This window comes from Pipistrellus hanaki (genome assembly GCF_964339955.1).
Source record: "Pipistrellus hanaki genome assembly, chromosome: 6".
Lineage (NCBI taxonomy): Eukaryota > Metazoa > Chordata > Mammalia > Chiroptera > Vespertilionidae > Pipistrellus > Pipistrellus hanaki.
Window position 1 is genome coordinate 31,736,661 of NC_140508.1, and position 18,024 is coordinate 31,754,684.

General features: G+C 55.4%; 1 protein-coding gene across 2 annotated transcripts in view; it reads right to left on the minus strand.

The window, feature by feature from the left end:
- EBF4 (EBF family member 4) overlaps positions 1-13,464 on the minus strand; it is a 50,960-nt gene extending 37,496 nt beyond the window's left edge. For both annotated transcript variants that reach the window (XR_014795245.1, XM_084886882.1), the window contains exons 1-3: positions 13,063-13,464; positions 12,420-12,541; positions 131-287 (exon numbers count right to left, since the gene is read on the minus strand). Coding sequence is in view for 1 of the 2 variants with exons in the window: in XM_084886882.1 (XP_084743008.1) it covers positions 131-287; positions 12,420-12,541; positions 13,063-13,377 (594 nt within the window). In the remaining variant the exon portion in view is untranslated. The remainder of the gene's footprint in view (positions 1-130; positions 288-12,419; positions 12,542-13,062) is intronic.
- Between the last annotated feature and the right edge of the window lie 4,560 nt (positions 13,465-18,024).

Consider the following 18,024-nt stretch of genomic DNA (forward strand, 5'->3'; position numbering starts at 1 on the left):
CACTCACACCGCCTCCCTTCTCTACTTCTCCACGGGCCATCCGTGCACCTGCCCTGTGGGAGGGGACCCCTGAAGCTCTCCTGCCCTCCCCCACCGTGCTCCGTCCCCGCCCAGCCCACGAGCCTCTCACTCGGTCCTTCTCCACGAAGTCGATGAAGGCCGTGCGCTCCACCTCCACGGGCTGCCCCTGCCGGTCGTACATGGCCAGCACGAAGTGGAAGAAGTTGGATTTCCTGAGGTTGGACGGAGGCTGCTTCTCAAAATGTGCCCGTGCCAGGCCCACGCCACTGCGGGGAGAGAGGAGCGGGAAACCACCGGAAGTGCTCTCAGAGAGGACTCCAATGAAACCACCAAAAATGCTCTCAGAGAGCAGGACCCCATGGAAACCACCGGAAGTGTTCTCAGAGAGGAGGACCCCATCGAAACCACCGGAAGTGCTCTCAGAGAGGACCCCAATGAAACCACCGGAAGTGTTCTCAGAGAGGAGGACCCCATCGAAACCACCGGAAGTGTTCTCAGAGAGGAGGACCCCATCGAAACCACCGGAAGTGCTCTCAGAGAGGACCCCAATGAAACCACCGGAAGTGTTCTCAGAGAGCAGGACCCCATGGAAACCACCGGAAGTGTTCTCAGAGAGGAGGACCCCATCGAAACCACCGGAAGTGCTCTCAGAGAGGAGGACCCCATGGAAACCATCAGAAGTGCTCCCAGAGAGGACCCCATCTGAACCACCGGAAGTGCTCTCAGAGAGCAGGACCCCATCGCCTCTGGCCAGGTGGTGGGGCTGGCCAGGATTTGGCTCTGACTCTGGGCAAGGAATAAATTGGATGGGCCCGTTGCACGCTTGCCAGGGTCCTGCAGCCCAGGCAGGGGCCTCTCAGCCGTCACTCAGCCTGCTCTCCAGGGAACAGGCAGTGGCAGCAAAGGTGTCCCAGCCAGGCTCCCTCCCAGGCTTCTCCTGGGGCCCCACGTTTTGAAAGGCTGATCTCCAAAACCAAACGCATGAACAACCCATGTTACGGTCCAGAGGCTCCTGTGACGGCCCTTTAGGGCATCCAGGAGCAGTTAGCAGGTCCTGGAAGAAATACCCCACTGTCACCCAGTCCATGGCTGTGTCCAGGAGCCTGAGCATTGCCTGGGAGGTGATGATAAACATTGGACCCTCATGGACATCAAACTGGCTCAGGGCCATTTGTCTGCCCGGCCTGCATCTGGGCTTTGGCTAAAAGCAGGGGGCGACTCTGTGGGTGTGGGGGCACCTGCCTCCATGCTTTAGGACAGTGGTCGGCAAACTCCGGCTCTAGAGCTACATGAGGCTCTTTGGCCCCTTGAGTGTGGCTTTCCACAAAATACCATGGCTTGGGTGAGTCTATTTTGAATAAGTGGCATTACAAGAAGTTTAAGTTTAAAAAATTTGGCTCTCAAAAAAAATTTAAATCATCGTACTGTTGATATTTGGCTCTGTGGACTAATAAGTTTGCTGACCACTGCTTCGGGAAAGACAGCCCCTGGCTCCCTGGGCAGGAGGGTCTTTTGGTCTGGCCTTGTCAAGGGCTTTCTCCTGGGTCACCAGGAACTATTTTCAGAAGCAAGGCCATGTGAGAGCAAGAGGGGAAGGACCCTCTTTACCAAATATTTCCTGAACTCCAATGATGTACCAAGCACTGAACACATGGCACTGAGTGGGGCGGGAGTTAAATGCCTGGAAGGGGAGGGAAGACAGAGAGCTGTAACCCAAGACAAAGTGGTAGGTGACCTGCAAAAGATGTTACTATATTAAGAAGTATAAAAGCAAAGGGGGGGGGGGGATGAATTCTTTCTGGGAGAGATGAGGGAACGATTTATGGAGATGGTGGCCTTTAGCTGGTCCTTGAGGGATGAGTAAGAGTTAACATGTCTTCTCCTCATGGACCCACAAAAGAGCAGACCAGACAGCATAAGAAATGGCAGTAGGTGTGAGTGTTAGTGTCACTGGACTGCAGACTTCAAAAAGTGAAGTGAGGAGACAAAGGGCTATATTGAAAGTGCGAGACTATGGAGGGACACAAAAAACAGTTTAGACTTCCTTTTCTGGGTCAAGGTCCTCCAAAGTATATCCCTTAGATTTCTTGTAGCTCCAGATCCCTCCTTCACAAAAGGGTGCTATGGCCACAATTGCTGGGAAATGGGGCTCCATAGCATACATTTGTGTATAGGGAGGCCTGGGACACTCTCCAGGAATGGACCCCACTTGGCCTGGCTCAAGCTGATGCTCCTGGTGTGTGGTAGCCAGCCTCGAAGATGGTTTCCCAGATTCCTCACCTCCTGGTATTCATGCCCTGTGTAGTCCCCCTCACACACTGTGTCAGGATTGGTCTGCGTGGCTGATACACTATAGCACTAGTGATAGCATATGAGTTCCAATGTTAGATCATAAGAGACACTGTGGCTTCTGCCTTGTTCTAGCTGGCTGGCATGTGGCGAGGACATTCAAGCAGCCCTATGGAGGGTCCATGTGGAGAAGACCCGAGACCTCCTGTCGACAGCCAGCACTAACTTGAGTGACACCTTGGAAAGAGATCCACCAGATCCACCAGCCCCACTCAAGCCTTCAGATAACGGCAGCCCAGGCTGTCACCTTGACTGCAGCCTCATAAGAAACCCTGAGCCATGGCTTATCTATAATAATAAAAGCATAATATGCTAATTAGACCGCACGTCCTTCCTGATGACCTTCCAGACGAACCCAGGGCTGTGAGGGAAGCCTGGGTCCCGGGTGCCAGAGGGAAGCGGTGCCGGCAGCCGGGGGAAGAAAGGCCTACTCCTGCACGAATTTCGTGCATCAGGCTTCCAGGAGTGAATAATACCGTGCGGTAATAGTTGTTAACTAGACTTACTGTGGTGATCATTTTGAAATAAATAAATACAAATATGGAATCATTATGTTGTACACCTGAAACTAATGTAATTTTGTGTGTCAATTATATCTCAATTTAAAAAATAATTTACTTGCGCCGAAACCGGTTTGGCTCAGTGGATAGAGCGTCAGCTTGGGGACTGAAGGGACCCGGGTTCGATTCCGGTCAAGGGCATGTACCTTGGTTGCGGGCAATATCCCCAGTAGGGGGTGTGCAAGAGGCAGCTGATCGATGACTCTCTCTCATCGATGTTTCTGACTCTCTATCTCTCTCCCTTCCTCTCTGTACAAAATCAATAAAATATATTTTTATAAAAAATAAAAAAATAATTTACTTGCATATACCAAAAAGAAACCCTAAGCCAGAACCACCCACCTATGCTGTTCCCTGATGCCTGACTCTCTCAGAAACTGTGTGAGATAATAAATTTGTTGTCTTTTGTTGCTGAGTTTTGGAGCAATTTATTTATTTATTTATTTATTTATTTTTTAATGTGGCAGTAGATAACTGAGACACCATGCTTACTCTACTATGGAGCACTTCTGTCGAGGGATGTGGTTTGGGAAACATGACTGAAGGCCACCGGAAGAGTCTGAAGCCAGGCAGGGCTGAGAAGATGCTGCAGGCGGGTGGGCAGTGTGGTGGGAAAGGGGAGGCTGCAGCAGGGGTAGAGGAGGATGGGGTAGTGGGGCTACCTTGAGAGCCATTTAGACCAGAGTCCCACCACGGACATGCTAGCACCTGCCATATTCATCACGACTTAAGATTTTTCTTCATAGAATTTAAGGGGACTCTTCCCCCTCCCCACATGGGAGTCTGTGCTGTGAGATTCTCTCCCCTTCCCCTTGTGGGAGTATGTACTTGTTCTTCAATAAATTTCCACCTTTGCTATAAAAACAAAACAAAACAAAACAAAACAAAAACAAAAACAAAAACCTCGACAAAATAAACGTATTCTTCTTCCTGTGAAGCCATAATATCTGAGATGTCATGGGCTTGAGAGTTGAGAGGCTCGTTGTGTTTTTACTCCCAGAGTCCAGTAAATACATAAACAATAAAATGCAAATTGTTCCTCCTCTCGAAAGCCTGCTTGAGAGCCCCAGTGGTCCATGGGACATGTTGGTTCCAGAGGCAGAAGTGATGGGTCTGGTTTGTCCAGATCAAGATGAGGAGGAGGAGGGGGACTACCCACAGCTTTTCCACACCAAGGGTTTTTCTACACAAATTCCTTTCTCTAAGGACATCCTTCTCCCTTAATCCCCTCATCTTTCCTCTTCCCTCTCCCCACCCCCACCTCCACCCCCTCAGGCTACAGTCCTTTGAAGTCCTGGCCTTGACCCTCCAAATTCCCTCAAGAGGGCTTTGATCACAGCAGGTCCCTGATTACTGTTGATGAATATGTTAATGAGGCAGCAACCCTGACTCCTCCCTCCAGTCTCAGGACCACTTTGGGGGGAGAAAAGCTCCCAGGAACAGGTTCCAGGACCACCTGCGATGAGAGGAGGCCAGAAGGGGATGGGCTTGCGGAATCATCCCAGATCACTCTGCCCTTTATTGTCATCTAGCCCAGGAAAGACACTGGAAAGCTTTCAGACAGCAGGGCGTGAAGATACAGAGAAAAGCAAAAAAGGTCTTAAGAGAGGAAGGGTGGATGCAGGGCAATAACACAATCTCCTAGACCAGTGGTCGGCAAACTCATTAGTCAACAAAGCCAAATATCAACAGTACAACGATTGAAATTTCTTTTGAGAGCCAAATTTTTTTTTAAATGTAAACTTCTTCTAATGCTACTTCTTCAAAACGGACTCGCCCAGGCCATGGTATTTTGTGGAAGAGCCACACTCAAGGGGTCAAAGAGCCGCAGTTTGCCGACCATGGCCCTAGACCACTCAACACACCCTTTCTCCTCAGACACCCTTGTACTCCCCAGGCCAAGAGAAAACCAATGATGCTGGTCTCTCCCATCCATCCCTCTTGGCAGATATCAGGCAGTCCTGGGTTCTGCCTACCGGCCGGCTCCTGCCAGCCTCCTAAGAACCAGACCTGGGAAGTCTGGCCTAAGCCCCTAGCCAAGCTCCCTTCACAGGGTCCACCCTCCCCACAGGAGGGGATTCTTTTTCTTTTTTAAAATATATTTTATTGATTTTTTACAGAGAGGAAGGGAGAGAGATAGAGAGCTAGAAATGTCTATGAGAGAGAAACATCGACCAGCTGCCTCTTGCACAACCCCTACCGGGGATGTGCCCGCAACCAATGTACATGCCCTTGACCGGAATCGAACCTGGGACCTTTCAGTCCGCAGACTGACGCTCTACCACTGAGCCAAACCGGTTTTGGCAAGGAGGGGATTCTTGTAGAGGTCAGGTACCCTAGCCTGGGGTCTGTGACACTGGTGCTGCCAGCTGGGGAGTATGGAGGGGCTTCCCTGTCTCATAGACTCAGTCCCACTTCCCCTGAGACAGCCCAGCATTCTCCTCTCTTCCCCGCCTTGGTTAGTGGGTCAGAGGCACAATCCTCCTGGGCTAACCCACCCATGCAAAACAGTGGGGCCCAGGTGTTAGTGTAGAGCTGTGAGACAGGATCCCTATCCTGAACACAACAACGTGACAGCCGCAGCCCCTGCAGGCCAGGAGACTGCAGATTGGGCACACCCAGGCCTGCTCCTGGTCTGTGACTGTCTCCAGTTTACCCAGTTCAAACCCAGCCAGATAGGTGAGAAGATCAAGGTGAGATAGAAAAGGTTTTGCTTAAAGACATTCTAGCATTCCTATGAACTGAGAGACAGAGAATGACAAAGGACCAGCACATCAGTGAGGGCATCAGAGGCTGGTCTGGAGTAGGCCTCTCTTCTCCTGGTCCCCCCCTGGCACCTCCACTCCCACCCCCAGCGTGCAGCAGGTGACCGACCAACACACCCGAATGGAACTGTAAGCCCCAAAGGAGAGGGTCGGGAGAGGCAAGGAGAGAATAATGTTGCTTTTCTCCCTTCGGGAATAGCTGAAGCTCTTGTAATGAGAAAACAAACCACAATTAAAGACCAGAAAGAAACTCAGAAGAGAGCCAGGGATGTGGAGAGGTCTGAGAACCCTGGCCTGGGCATAGGTGTGTTGGATACAGGTGGGAGGTGGGACCACTCACTGCTCTCTCACTAGCTTAGAAGCAGACAGATGTAGAGGAAGGCCAGCACCTCTGATCCTGGGGTCTCCACAGTGGGGCTGCCCAAGTTCAAAGTGTGGGGAGAAACGGCGAGAATGTTTATCGATAGGACCCCTTTGCCTAAAAGAAGGGAGACTGGAGTAGAGCCTCTGGCGAATGGAGAGGCAAGTGTTTTATTTGGGTTTCCCCCGAAGCAGAACCCTCAAATGCAAAGCTTATGTGGGAGAGGAGTCGGGAAACATGGGTGGAGGTGGGGAGTGAGAGAGAAAAGGAAAGGTGGTTTATAAAGGGTGCATTAGCGAAAAGTTACTACTGTGGGCAACCGCACTGGAGCCCTGGAAACAGCCAAGAGCACTGCTTTGGAGTCATTGCGCAGAAGGCTGGAAGGACCGGGGTATTTGTCCACCGGCTCCAGCCAGCCATTGGCGGGGGGCTTCCGAAATACTTCGCAGGTACTTCTGGCCTGAAGTGCAAGTGGGCAGAGCAGGCCCTGGGAGCCTAAGTGGTAGGAATCAGATGCTGGCAGGGGGCATGGGAGGAGTGCCATCTAGCAGGGTGTAAACGGAAGCCACGGAAGCCATAGAAGCCGGCAGGCACGAGCACTGCCTCACCTGGCACCTTTGGGGTTGGGGCTCTCATTCAGAAACAGCTCATTCGCTTAGCCTCATCAGAGCACAGAGCCTGCCACACAAGTGGCCTTTCCAGGTAAATGCAGATGAGTGATGAAAACAGCCACATTAACTACCTTTTGTTAACACTCCAAAACGAATGATACATCTCACTTCCTTAAAAATGCTGTTTTCAACAAAATGTTCAAAACGCTTTCCTACCAACTCCGGAGGGAGCCAAGGTGGTGGGCCATTTGCCCCTGAACCAAAGAACCAGGCTATGGGAGGAGAAAATAGTCACTCTCATACTTCCACCGGGGCCCACTCACGCCCTTCCCATCTTCTGTTCTGGAATAGCCCCAAAGTTAAAGGCAACTGTAACAAAAAAAAAAAAAAAAAAAAAAAAAAAAAAAAAAAGCTGTGGTTTGCACAGCTGTTTTTTGTTTTTTTTAAAATATATTTTATTGATTTTTTTACAGAGAGGAAGGGAGTGAGATAGAGTTAGAAACATCGATGTGAGAGAAACATTGATCAGCTGCCTTCTGCACACTCCCCACTGGGGATGTGCCCGTAACCAAGGTACATACCCTTGACTGGAATCGAACCCGGGACCCTACAGTCCGCAGGCCGACACTCTATCCACTGAGCCAAACTGGTTTCAGCTGCACAGCTAGTTTTTGTTGGGAGGACACTGGCCTTGTAGCAAACATGGTGTGTGCATGGGCTTCCTGAGCACTGTGCTGGGAGTCCAAGTTCAAGGACAGCCTGACCTTCACAGTCTGGGCCTGTGCTCCTGAGTACAGAGGGGTGATATGGGGACATACTAGGGGCTGCCAAGTTGCCTGGCTGCTATTGCTAGGGCCACCCAGTGGTCCCAGGGCCACCCCGCGGTGCCTGGAGGTGCTCCTTGGTGAGGCTGAGCAGGGTGCCCCAGAGCCCCTCTCACAGAAGCTGCTGGGCTTTGCCATGACTGGGTAATACAGACAACACCTCCCTCACCTTCTCTGCTCTGTTCTCAGGCCACTAGTGGTTCCTCACATCCTTGACTACATGGTTATTATAAACACCAGCAATTTAAAACGAGTAACTCAAACCACAGAGGACCAGTGGCTGAGGCTGGAGCTTTGGCTTCCCCCCAGGGGCACCCTCAGGCTGCTTCCGGCTCCTGCTCAGCACCAAACCCTCCCTTACCCTCCTCGGCAGCCCAGGGTTCTGACGGTGTTTTGGCTTGAGCCCTATCCCTCTCGGAGTCTGGGATGCTGGGCAAGGTGGGGACAAGCCCTGAGGTCATCAGAAATGAGAGGCTGTTTTTTGACCACCCTCCCCCTGAAGGTGGAAGGAGCAAAAGATGTATATCTAACTACATCTAAACCCTCGTCTCAGATTTCCCTAAAGTCTCTGCTAAACACTGCTTGTCCTTTCCCTACCCTGGCATGGTTCCCTAAGTGACCCCCCTCCCCCTTTCCTCTGCATCCTCACTTCCTCCAAGCGTCCCACTGGCCCCTGGGACTGCAGGTAACCATCAAGCTGGGCCTGGTATTCCTGGCCCGAGCCAAGATCTACTGGCCTAGTCCTGCCCACCCCGACATGCCCAGAGCCTGGCTGTGCCACGGACCAGGGAAGATAAAAGCAGAAGCTCGCTGGTGTGCACCCACCTCGACCACGCGGGCAGAGGAGGACCTAGCGGCTAGAGGCAGCTGTTCAGAAGCCATGTCCACAGATGCCTGCAGGAAGGAGAGGTGGCTCGGGGCTGCTTCGTATCCCCTGCCCCCACTGCCCCCGCAGCGGCTCTGATCACCTGCCCCAGGAAACTGCCTCAGCCACCGAGGTCCCTACACAAGGAGGAAAAAGACTGGCCACCCTGCTTCTCTCTGCCCACTCCCTCACCGCCCACCCACAGGCCTGTCTGCCAGGTCCCAGGCTGATGAGCGGCTATTAATTATTAAAGCAAACAAAAGCATTTCCTAGCAGGGAGGCTGGCCTGCAGCTGCTTACAGGAAAGGCGGCCCCAGCTGGCTTGCCTCTCAGGACCCTGCAAGTGCGATGGGACCAGCTGGAGGGGAGGCTGGCCTGGGTCCTGCGTGGGTCCCGGGCTGGGAATCCCATCGAAAGGCAGGGCAGTGGCTTCTGTGCCAAGCTCTCTAACAAGAGGATGTGGGTCTGAAGGGGAGCCGGGGAAGCTGGGATATGAGTCTCAAAGCCAAAGTCCTATTGGCCCAGAGAGGGGACGGTCATGGCAATGGCCAGGGTCCTGTGCAGAGCTCTCCACCTGGAAGACCCTGCCAGGCTCTGCACCAGACTTCCCTGTGCTCCACTGTCGTCTCCAGTGTGAGGGTACGCAGCCCCTTCCCGCCATCCCTCTTTTATATATATTTCTTTATTGATTTCAGAGAGGAAGGGAGGAGAAACATCAATGATGAGAATCACTGATCAGCTGCCTCCTGCACACCCCCTACTGGGGATCAAGCCCGCAACCCAGGCATATGCCCTTGACCGGAATCGAACCTGGGATCCTTCAGTCCACAGGCTGACGCTCTATCCACTGAGCCAAGCCGGCTAGGGCTCCCCCATCCCTCTTAAAAATAAATAAATAAATAAATAAATAAATAAATGCCGAAACTGGTTTGGCTCAGTGGATAGAGTGTCGGTCTGCAGACTGAAAGGTCCCAGGTTCGATTCCAGTCAAGGGCATGCATGTTGGTTAAAAAAAATATTTTATTGATTTTTTTACAGAGAGGAAGGGAGAGGGATAGAGAGCTAGAAACATTGATGAGAGAGAAACATCAATCAGCTGCCTCCTGCACACCCCCTACTGGGGATGTGCCCGCAACCAAGGTACATGCCCTTGACGGGAATCGAACCTGGGACCCTTCAGTCCACAGGCCGACGCTCTATCCACTGAGCCAAACTGGTTAGGGCCCATCCCCCTTTTGCTGAGAACTTCCTTCCTGTTGCAGAACCTCCCTACTGTCCTTAGGCTCTGGGGCTTCTCCGTCTCTAGCTCCTGTAAACCTTGGCTTTGCAGAGCTGGGGAGCAGCAGCTGCCCCAGTACCTGGCTCCTGGGGTCAGGTAGATCCTGGCGACCACCAGAGTGGAGAGGGGAGCCCAACAGAAAGGGGTTTGGGAATCTTCCAACACGCACTCCTGTCTCCTCCACCAGATGCTCATTGCCCCCGCTGACTGCTCGTGCTTGTCCTCGTGCTGTGGACACAGGACGAACAAGCCACCCTCCTTGCTCTGAAGGGACAGGCTAGCAGCTCAGGAAGCTCGGGAGAGTCAGGGCACGGCTGACTCTGGCCTTAGGCAGCACCGAAAACCATCCCCTTGGGTTGGGTGGGAGGGCGCAGAGAGAGAAGGTACTGGGTAAGACAGTTCGGCGGGCATGTGGGTGCTAGGAACAGGGGAACTGTTTCAGGAGACATTGCTGAGTGACAGGTATCCTACAAAGGCTGCAAGGAAATTTGGGATCAGCCTGTGACTGGCCTTGAATGCTGACTATCTGGGAGGAAGAGGGAGTCACTGAAGTTTTTAACGGAAGAGGGACGCGAGCAGAGAAAAGTGCTTTGGAAATATTGCTTTGGTCCCCAGTGCACGGCAGATGGTTTGGGGGAGGGCTGAGAGGCTGAGGTTGGACAATAGGAAACCAGGGTAGGTTAACCACCAGCCGGAGAGAAAAGTGGCGGAGGGCATGTCATCATTAAAAGAGGTCTGTGGGCACTGAGGTCAGGAGTAGGACACAGAGGGAACTTCCAGCAGCCCTGACAACCAGGTGACCATGGGGCAAAGGAGAGCATCAGAGACAGGTAAGCAGCCTTGGGGGCAGTGCTCCTGGGCCAGGTTCTCAGAGGTGAGAGGGAGAGGGACCAGGCAGAGGTTGAAGAGGGAGGTGGGGGCAGGAAAGGAAGTTTTGTTGTTGCTGTTTTGGGATGAGTAGGAGACCAGCTGGGGATTGAGATGCCAACAGGAGAGAGGCTGGGCTGCTTGGGGGAGAACGAGGAGAAAGGATTGGCCTGCTCTCCTGAAGGAGGTGACCCAGAGTCACTCAAATGAGGAGGAGGGGCCTCTCAGGCTGTGTCCTAAGACAAGCCTCTGGGATTGGAGACGTGCAGCCCAGGCCTGGGCCCAGCCGTGTGGCCCTGGGGACTCAAATTTGATCCCAAGCACCAGTCAAGACCCCATGTGAAGACAACACGTCTGGTGGCGGAATCCCCTGGCACAGCCCCGCCCCACACATCCTGCACCCACCGAAGCTACAGGGCCACTTGCCTCCTTCACCTCTGCTCCCCCCTCATCCAACCTGCCGCCTGGGGCTGGGGCACAGGGGAGGGCCCGAGAGAAGGAGGACCCTGAAACCCCTGCGACCCCATTGCAGCTCCCGTATCCACGGTTATAAGGTGCTTTCACCACACTGCCCGTGGGGGAGAGGAACACCGGGCGATGTTACTAGTAAGAAATGGATTATGTCAAAATGAAACACACACCAGAACCAACAGAAAAACAACAGGACACAAAATTGTATGCATAGCACGGGGGTAAAAAAAAAAATGTAATGAGAAGAAAGATGGGAGGAAAGTGTTGACAGTAGTTGTATTAGAGAGGTGGGGTTTTGTTTCCTATTTTCCAATTTTTATCATGAGTGAATTAATGCGGAGGCAAGACCTTTCTCTTCTTGAAGAGATGAACTCCAGAGAACACCCTCTCCCCCACTCCCTCCTGACGGTCATAAAAGGATGAGCAGAACCACTGGTTCAGTTTGAGCATGAAACAGGGGGGCTAGGGGAAAGGCTGGGGCTGGACAGGACAGGAGATGTGACTGTATGGCCTGGGCGCCAGGCCATCCCCTATGAGAATCCCTTCAGGCTGCTGTACGGGCAGCTGCTCAGGACTCTGGGAACCGGCTTTCACATGCCCCAGCTGTCTGCAGAGGCCACACCTCTCCATGCTACCCTCCCTCAACCCCCCCCTCCGGCCCCCCCCCCCATGCTCACAACTAGAGATACAAATAGCTTGGGGCCCTAGTGTCGTAGGGGCAGGTCAACACATCTTTAAACTTCCTTCCCAAATCCAGGCGTCCACCCCCCACCCAGCCTCCCTGCCCAGGAGCCAGAGGAGATGGGTGTGGGTGCGGGCTTCCCAGGGACACCCAGCCTCCCGCAGGACCCACCAGAAAAACACCTCGAGAAGAGGCGGGACCTGAGCGGCCCTGCCCCATTCCCGGCCCCAGTCACTCCAGCTAGCAAAGAGGGACGCGCCCGCCTCATCTTTTCCCATTCTTCAGCCCCCGGCCGCTTCCCCAACCCAGCGCACCCATCCTCCAGTTGAGGGTCGTGGGAAAGCAGAGAGGGGGCTGGGTTTGAACCCTGGAATGGGACCTGGAGAGGCCCTGGGACTGCCCGGGAAGCGGGGAGTGACCGTTCCTACACGGCGGGTAGCTGTGGGGCTTGGCTCAGGACGGCGGGCAGGCGGGATGCCTTTTCCTTAGAGCCGGGGGGGGGGGGGGGGGGGGGGGGGGGGGGGGCCGGGCTCACCTGCAATAGTCAGAAGTCAGAGCCGGGACAGCCTGGATGGGAGGCAGAAGCCCCGCCCCGGCCCGCCCGCCCCGCATCCTCAGGAGACAGCCCTGACGCTCGGGCCGGGTGGGCGGGAGAGCTTGCCGGGACAGTCCAGAGTTGGGGCTCCCCTCACCCCGCGCCTGAGCGAAGGCGGCGAGGAGCCGTCCAACCCCAAAGCGCTGCTGGGTCGCTTCGGAGCGCTTACCTCTGCGCCGCGGTGCCGGCGTCCAGGATGCCCGCGCCCTGCATCCAGGAGCGCACGGAGCCCAGGCCCGCAGGCAGCAGCGGCTCTTCCTTCAGGTGCAGCCCGCCGCGGGGCAGAGCGTCCTGCGCGGGGAACATGAGGGCGCGCAGTGGGTAGGCGCCCCCTCCCCCCAGCACGGGGGATCCGCTCCCCCGGAGGCTGCGGGCGTCCCAGCTCCCGGGGACCCGACGGCACCGACGCCTCCAAGCGGGCAGCGCAGCGCGCAGTCCCGGCGGCTCGGTGCGCGCTAGCCTCTGGGGCGCTCCCTCGGAGAAAGCGGGTCCGCGAGCGCCAGCGCCGTCCCCACCCCTCCCGGGGCGCGGGGCGGGGAGACGGAGGGATTCCCCCGCGGCCTGAGCGCCGGCGGGCGGACCGTGAGCGCGGCGGGGAGGGCGGGAGCGCAGCCGGCACCCGGTCCGCGCGGAGGCGCCCCAGAGGCGCGCTCTGGCGGCTGCCCAGGGCCGCGGTCGTCGGAGGGGGGGCCCCTGGGCGCCCTAGCAGCTGCCTCCGGCGAGGAGGGGGCGCGGGGCTGCCCGCCCTTTTCCCCTCGCCGCCCCCACCTCCCGCCCGCCCGCCCGCGGCGCCGGCGCGGGGCGCTGATTACCATCCGGGAGGCGGAGGCTGCGGGCGCGGAGCTCGGCGGCGGCGGCGGCGGCGGCGGCGGCAGGGGAGGCAGGAGCAGCAGCAGCCGCGCGTCCCGGGGAAAGGCTGGGGCAGCGCCGGGCCAGCAGACGCCGCCGCCGCCGCCGGCGCCCCGCTTGCCCCGGCGCCCCGGCCCAGCCGCAGCCCCGGGCGGCAGCACCTGGAGCAGCAGCAGCAGCAGCCCGGCCGGCTCCCCCCGGGGCCCGGTCCCCGCGCCGCCCCGCCGCGGCCGCCGCCGCCCGCCGCTCCCCAGGGCCTGGCCGCGGGCCCGGGCCATTCCGCCGCCGCCGCCGCTCCCGGGGGAGCGGAGCCGGAGGGAGGGAGCGCGCGGGAGGAGGGATGGCGGGAGCAGGCGGGCCCAGGGGACGAGGGGCCGGGGGAGCGGGGGCGGGGCGGCGCGGCCGGCCGAGGGGCGGCCGGGGACGTGACATCATCGGGGGAGGAGCGGCCGGGCCCGGGCCGCCGCGGCGGGGCGGACCCTGGAGAGGCAGTCTCCGGGGCTGGGGGCTGGGGGCTGCGGCCTGGCCGAGGCGGCGGGGAGGACCGGAGGGACCAGCGGGGCCGGGAGGCCCGGGCAGTGAGCAGACGGGGCTGTGCGGCGGGGGAGCTGGCCACGCTGCGCTCAGAAACCACCGCCGCCTCAGGGTCGCCCCAGGACGGCCCCCGGCTGCTCAGTCTCCTCGGCCTCCCCGAAGTCCCGCCGCCCTGGCCCTGCACTTGCTGCTCATGTTGACGCCTCCGAGCTTGTACTCTGGATGGTCGTGGCTCCAGGCTGTCCTCAGGGCATTTCCTCTGATGAACCTGACCTCGGCTTACCCTCAGCCCAGGACGCAAACCTCTGTCTCTTAGACTGGATCCAGGGGCGCTGAGCAGAGGCCCTGCACCCCCACCTCCAGTCCCTGTCATCCCTAGTCGTTGTTGTCTAAATTCAAAGCATTTTCTTCCCCCAATTTGTGCCTTTCCAAGACCTCTTGCTTTTTTTTTTTTTTATCGCAAGTTGGAGACGTAGGGCTTGGAGTTGGGACTCAGAGTCAGCTCACTTCGTCTTTCTCTTCAGCCAGAGAGTCTTCCCTCTCAGATTTCATTCTTTTTATTAGTTCCTGGCACAGACATCATCTTACCCAGGACCCCGGGGGCAGAGCCATTTCTGCCCCTGTTTCCAGTTCTGTCCTGGTGTGTCTTGCCAGGCTTTGCACAAGCCCAGAGTCCAGCACTTCCCTGCAGAACAGCTTGGGGGTGGCCTGCCCTGCCCGCTGTCTCACTCTGACACCCCCAGAATACCACTTTCCTGCCCCAACTGACTCCCACCCTCTTTCTGAGGGGCCTCCATGTGTGTAGTTGGTGGTCTGCCCCACAGGGACCCAGATGAAGGACCCCAGGACCATCCCACTACTGGGCCTCCTACCACCCCAGAGGTTCCCCCACCTCCTGTCCTTTTACCATCCTTCCCTTTCCCTGTCCCCCTCTCCATCATCTGCAGGGCCTGTCTCCCTCCCAGACTAATCAAGGGCTCAGTTTTTACCACGGGTGAGATTATCAAAGGGAGGTCTCTCCTTAAGGTGAACTCTTATGCCAATCTCTCCCCCTCCTTACCCGGCTCTCTAAATCCTTGCTCCTCCCAGTGTGGTCCCTGGACCAGCAGCATTCGCATCACATGGGAGCTAGTTAGAAATGTAGAATCGCAGGCCCTGCCCAGGCCTGCTGAATCAGAACCTGCCTTTTAACAAGATCCCGGGAGACTTGTAGACACGTTGCATTTGAGCAGCATTGCTCTAGAAACCACCCAAAGCTGTTGCATACACGCTCCACTTCAAACCTGCCTCTGGCTTTCACATTTCCAGCAGACACCCTACCTCTTACTTAACGGAGAGGAGATAGGAATCTTGAAGGATCTTGCTGTCTCTCAGGGGTGCATCTTTTTCAACCTTTCTCAGTTTTTCCATCCATTCTCTCCTCTCCTTGTACCTCGGAGAAGCAAGCACCAGGGACCTCTTTGCTCCGTCTCATCTTTTGCATCTCCTGATGTTGCCCCATATGATCTGCTTGGGTTTTGATCTTCCTTCTTTCCTCTGTTCAGAACTGCTCTCTCTTAAAAGAATCTTCCCCTTGTCCTGCCTCTTCTTCCAACTGTGCCCCTCCTATTTCTGAGAAAGTCCCCAAAACAACGCCTTCCTTGTCAGTCTGGCCCTGTTTGCTCTTCTCTGGCCTCAGGCCTCTGAACCCCTGCAGCGCTGGGCTCTCCCCTCCCCTTCCTCTCTCCCCCCCCCCACCCCTGCACTCCCCCTCCCTGTCTCCTCTTACTCCTCTGAGTGCTTCAGCCCCTCTGTGCCTTGCTCTCTTCTCTTCCTCAGAGAGCGCATGCTCTTCCACAGTCTCGGAGGCCATCCGTGGGGAAAAGGTCTAGTGTGGGCCTCCATCTTGCTTCTGTCAGTCCTGGACATCAGCTGGTGAGGACAGGGTTGGGGAAGAGGGGAGCAACGGCCTCCACGGAGGGTCCCTGTCATGATAGCTCTGCCCCTGGGCCGGGCCTGCTTCCTCTCCACATGCTCAGGCCACATTGCCCATGACACCTCCTCCCTATGCCCAGCAAGCTTGGGGCCAGGCATTCATTTCTGATATTTTCATCACCCTGCCCAAAGACATCTCTCTATCAGATCTTTTTTTAAAAATATATTTTTATTGATTTTTTTCACAGAGAAGAAGGGAGAGGGATAGAGAGCTAGAAACATCAATGAGAGAGAATCATCGATCAGCTGCCTCCTGCACATCCCCCACCAGGGATGTGCCCGCAACCAATGTACATGCCCTTGACCGGAATCGAACCTGTGGCCCCTCAGTCCGCAGACCGACGCTCTATCCACTGAGCCAAACCGGTTTCAGCATCTATCAGATCTTAAGGATTCTCCCTCCATGTCTGTCTCCTACCCGAGGGCCCACAGTGCATGTCTTTAACAATTAAAAGTATTTGTCCTCCCCTGCTCTGCACCCTGACTTGGAGGAGAAATTTACCTCAATCTGATGACAACCTCCTTAGCCCTCTGCCTGCCCCCAATTGTCTATCCCACAACCACCCTCCATCCTCCTGCCACAATTTTTTTAAAAAGCCTGCCATCACTGGCTTAGGAACTTCCAAAATGTTCTCACGACTCCCCAAGGAGACATTTATGGACTCAGTTTAGGGACACTCTGGGCCCTTTGCCGCATGGTCCCAGTGTCTCTTGTCAGCCTTCCTTCCTTCCATCCCCTTGCTGTGTGCGTCTCTTACGTGCCTGACTCAGAAACCACACAGTTTCTCAAACACAGTCTCACACTCAGCTCTGCCCCTTCATGCTGGCATCCCCTCTGCCTGCAGTGCCCTCACTTTTGCAACCTTTCCCCTCTGGGAGGCAACAGGGTCCACATGCCTTTTCATCATGGCTGCAGATCTTCATGGTTCTAGAAAGACTCTCCAAGGTACATTTGGGAGGTAAAAACACTCAGTATTAACCTGGGGCAGAAAGGGAGGTCAGTCAGCCCAGGAAAGTGGTGCTGTGCTAAGGCCAATCTGGATGGGCTCCTGACTTACCTGGATTTCTATTCTATTCTAACCACATGGATTAGCAAGAAACCAGCCAGGATGGCATTTGAGGCTTCTCAGGGCCTGCAGCCCCAGAGAAGGGTTTAGAACCACTGAACTATAAGGCCTGTGGGTGATGAGGTGCCAGCTGGGCTCGGCAGGTGGAAGGCCAGGAAGCAAATTGTGGGGCAGCCTCTAAGGTCAAAGGTAATCATCTTTCCTTTAGATTCAGCAAGTCTGTTTCTCGGACCTCTATGTGTGTTTTTATTTTGCATTACTTATCTCAGTTCCTTTGGCAAATTTCTCCTCGCAACCTGAGGCAGCTTCTCCATGAAGAAGGGATTTTGGGCCCTGGCCAGTTTGGCTCAGTGGATAGAGCATCAGCCTGTGGACTGAAGGGTCCTAGGTTTGATTCCAGTCAAGGGCACATACCTGGATTGCAGGCTCAATCTCCAGTAGGGGAGTGTGCAGGAGGCAGCCAATCAGTGATTCTCTCTCATCATTGATGTTTCTATCTCTCCCCGTCTCCCTTCCTCTAAAAGCAATAAAAAATATATTTTTAAAACAAAAAATGTGTTCTTTAAAAAAAAAGAAAGAAAGAAGGGATTTGGGGGCCTGTTGTAGTTGTGGTTGCAGAGAGCTGGTGTGTGTGTGTGTGTGTGTGTGTGTGTGTGTGTCTGTGTGACGGGTGGAGGAGGCGGGGTCCAAGCCCACAGAGAGCGCCTGTCCTCTCTGGCCCAGGCAGAGGCTCCCGCCATCCACCAGCCCAGAGCTCTGCCCTCCTCTTTCCCTTCATGGACGTTCGTGCTCACAACCACGAGAAGGGCTCTTGTCATGTGCCCAGTGCTAGAGAATAAGCAAAGACTAAAACACAGGTTCTGCCCATAGGGACACCACAATGTGGTAGTGGTGGTGGGGTGGAGGGAGGACTTATAACACTCAGGGTCACTCTAGAGCAGTGGTTCTCAACCTTTCTAATGCCTCGATCCTTTAGTACAGCTCCTCGTGTGGTGACCCCCAACCATAAAATTATTTTTGTTACTATTTCATCACTGTAATTTTGCTACTGTTATGAATCATAATGTTAATATCTGTGTTTTCTGATGGTCTTAGGCGACCCTGCTAGCGGTTCTCAACAGGCAAGCATGGGACCAGTGCAGGAGGGCCTGGGCCTGAGAAGGGGCAAAGGGGGTCTTGGGCAGAAGGACAAGCATATGTAAGGCTAGAACAGTTCAATGGGTGGGTTTGGGGTCCTTGCTTCAGAGTGGAAGCTTTTAGCACCTGGGGCATCATGCTTGTGCCGAGGATGCCACATTGGGGAGCTTAGAATTTTCCCTGTCGGCCTGGCTTTAAAACAGTATCTTAAAA